This window comes from Papilio xuthus, unplaced genomic scaffold, assembly GCF_000836235.2.
Source record: "Papilio xuthus unplaced genomic scaffold, Pxut_1.1 DF825370.1, whole genome shotgun sequence".
NCBI classification, from domain to species: domain Eukaryota; kingdom Metazoa; phylum Arthropoda; class Insecta; order Lepidoptera; family Papilionidae; genus Papilio; species Papilio xuthus.
The window spans coordinates 1-737 of NW_013533279.1; the positions used below are offsets into that span (position 1 = coordinate 1).

General features: G+C 54.7%; 1 protein-coding gene across 1 annotated transcript; it reads left to right on the forward strand.

The window, feature by feature from the left end:
* Positions 1 to 4: 4 nt before the first annotated feature.
* LOC106125964 (extensin-like) lies at positions 5 to 736 on the forward strand (the record flags this gene model as incomplete). The annotated part of the gene is made up of 1 exon (XM_013323378.1): positions 5 to 736. A coding segment is annotated over one exon (732 nt), but the record flags the coding sequence as incomplete, so codon positions are not given.
* Between the last annotated feature and the right edge of the window lies 1 nt (position 737).

The following is a 737-nucleotide window of genomic DNA, read 5'->3' on the forward strand; positions in this document are numbered from 1 at the left end:
TACTGACCCCCGTTGTCCTAAACCAACAACACCAGCACCTCCAAACTGTTACCTAGGAAGTAGAGATCCAAGATGTCCCCAGACGACGTCCCCGAAACCAGTGTGTTACCCAGGGTCTCCCGATCCAAACTGTCCACAACCCTCACGGCCAACCACAATAAATCCTCCTACTTATTTGCCTCCTACAACGCCAGAACTCAAATGCTATGCCGGTTCTACAGACTCACGTTGTCCCAAACCAACTACTTCAGCCCCTCCTAGTTGTTATCCCGGAAGCACAGACCCGCGCTGTCCTAAACCAACAACTCCCGCACCTCCAAACTGTTACCCAGGAAGTACAGACCCCCGTTGTCCAAAATCAACAACACCAGCACCTCCAAACTGTTTCCCAGGAAGCACTGACCCGCGTTGTCCCAAACCGACCACTCCTGCGCGCCCTAACTGCTACCCAGGAAGCACAGACCCCCGTTGTCCAAAACCAACAACACCCGCACCTCCAAACTGTTTCCCAGGAAGCACAGACTCACGTTGTCCCAAACCGACCCCTACTGTGCGTCCTAACTGTTACCCAGGAAGCACAGACCCCCGTTGTCCAAAACCAACAACACCAGCACCTCCAAACTGTTTCCCAGGAAGCACTGACCCGCGTTGTCCCAAACCGACCACTCCTGCGCGCCCTAACTGCTACCCAGGAAGCACAGACCCCCGTTGTCCAAAACCAACAACACCCGCACCTC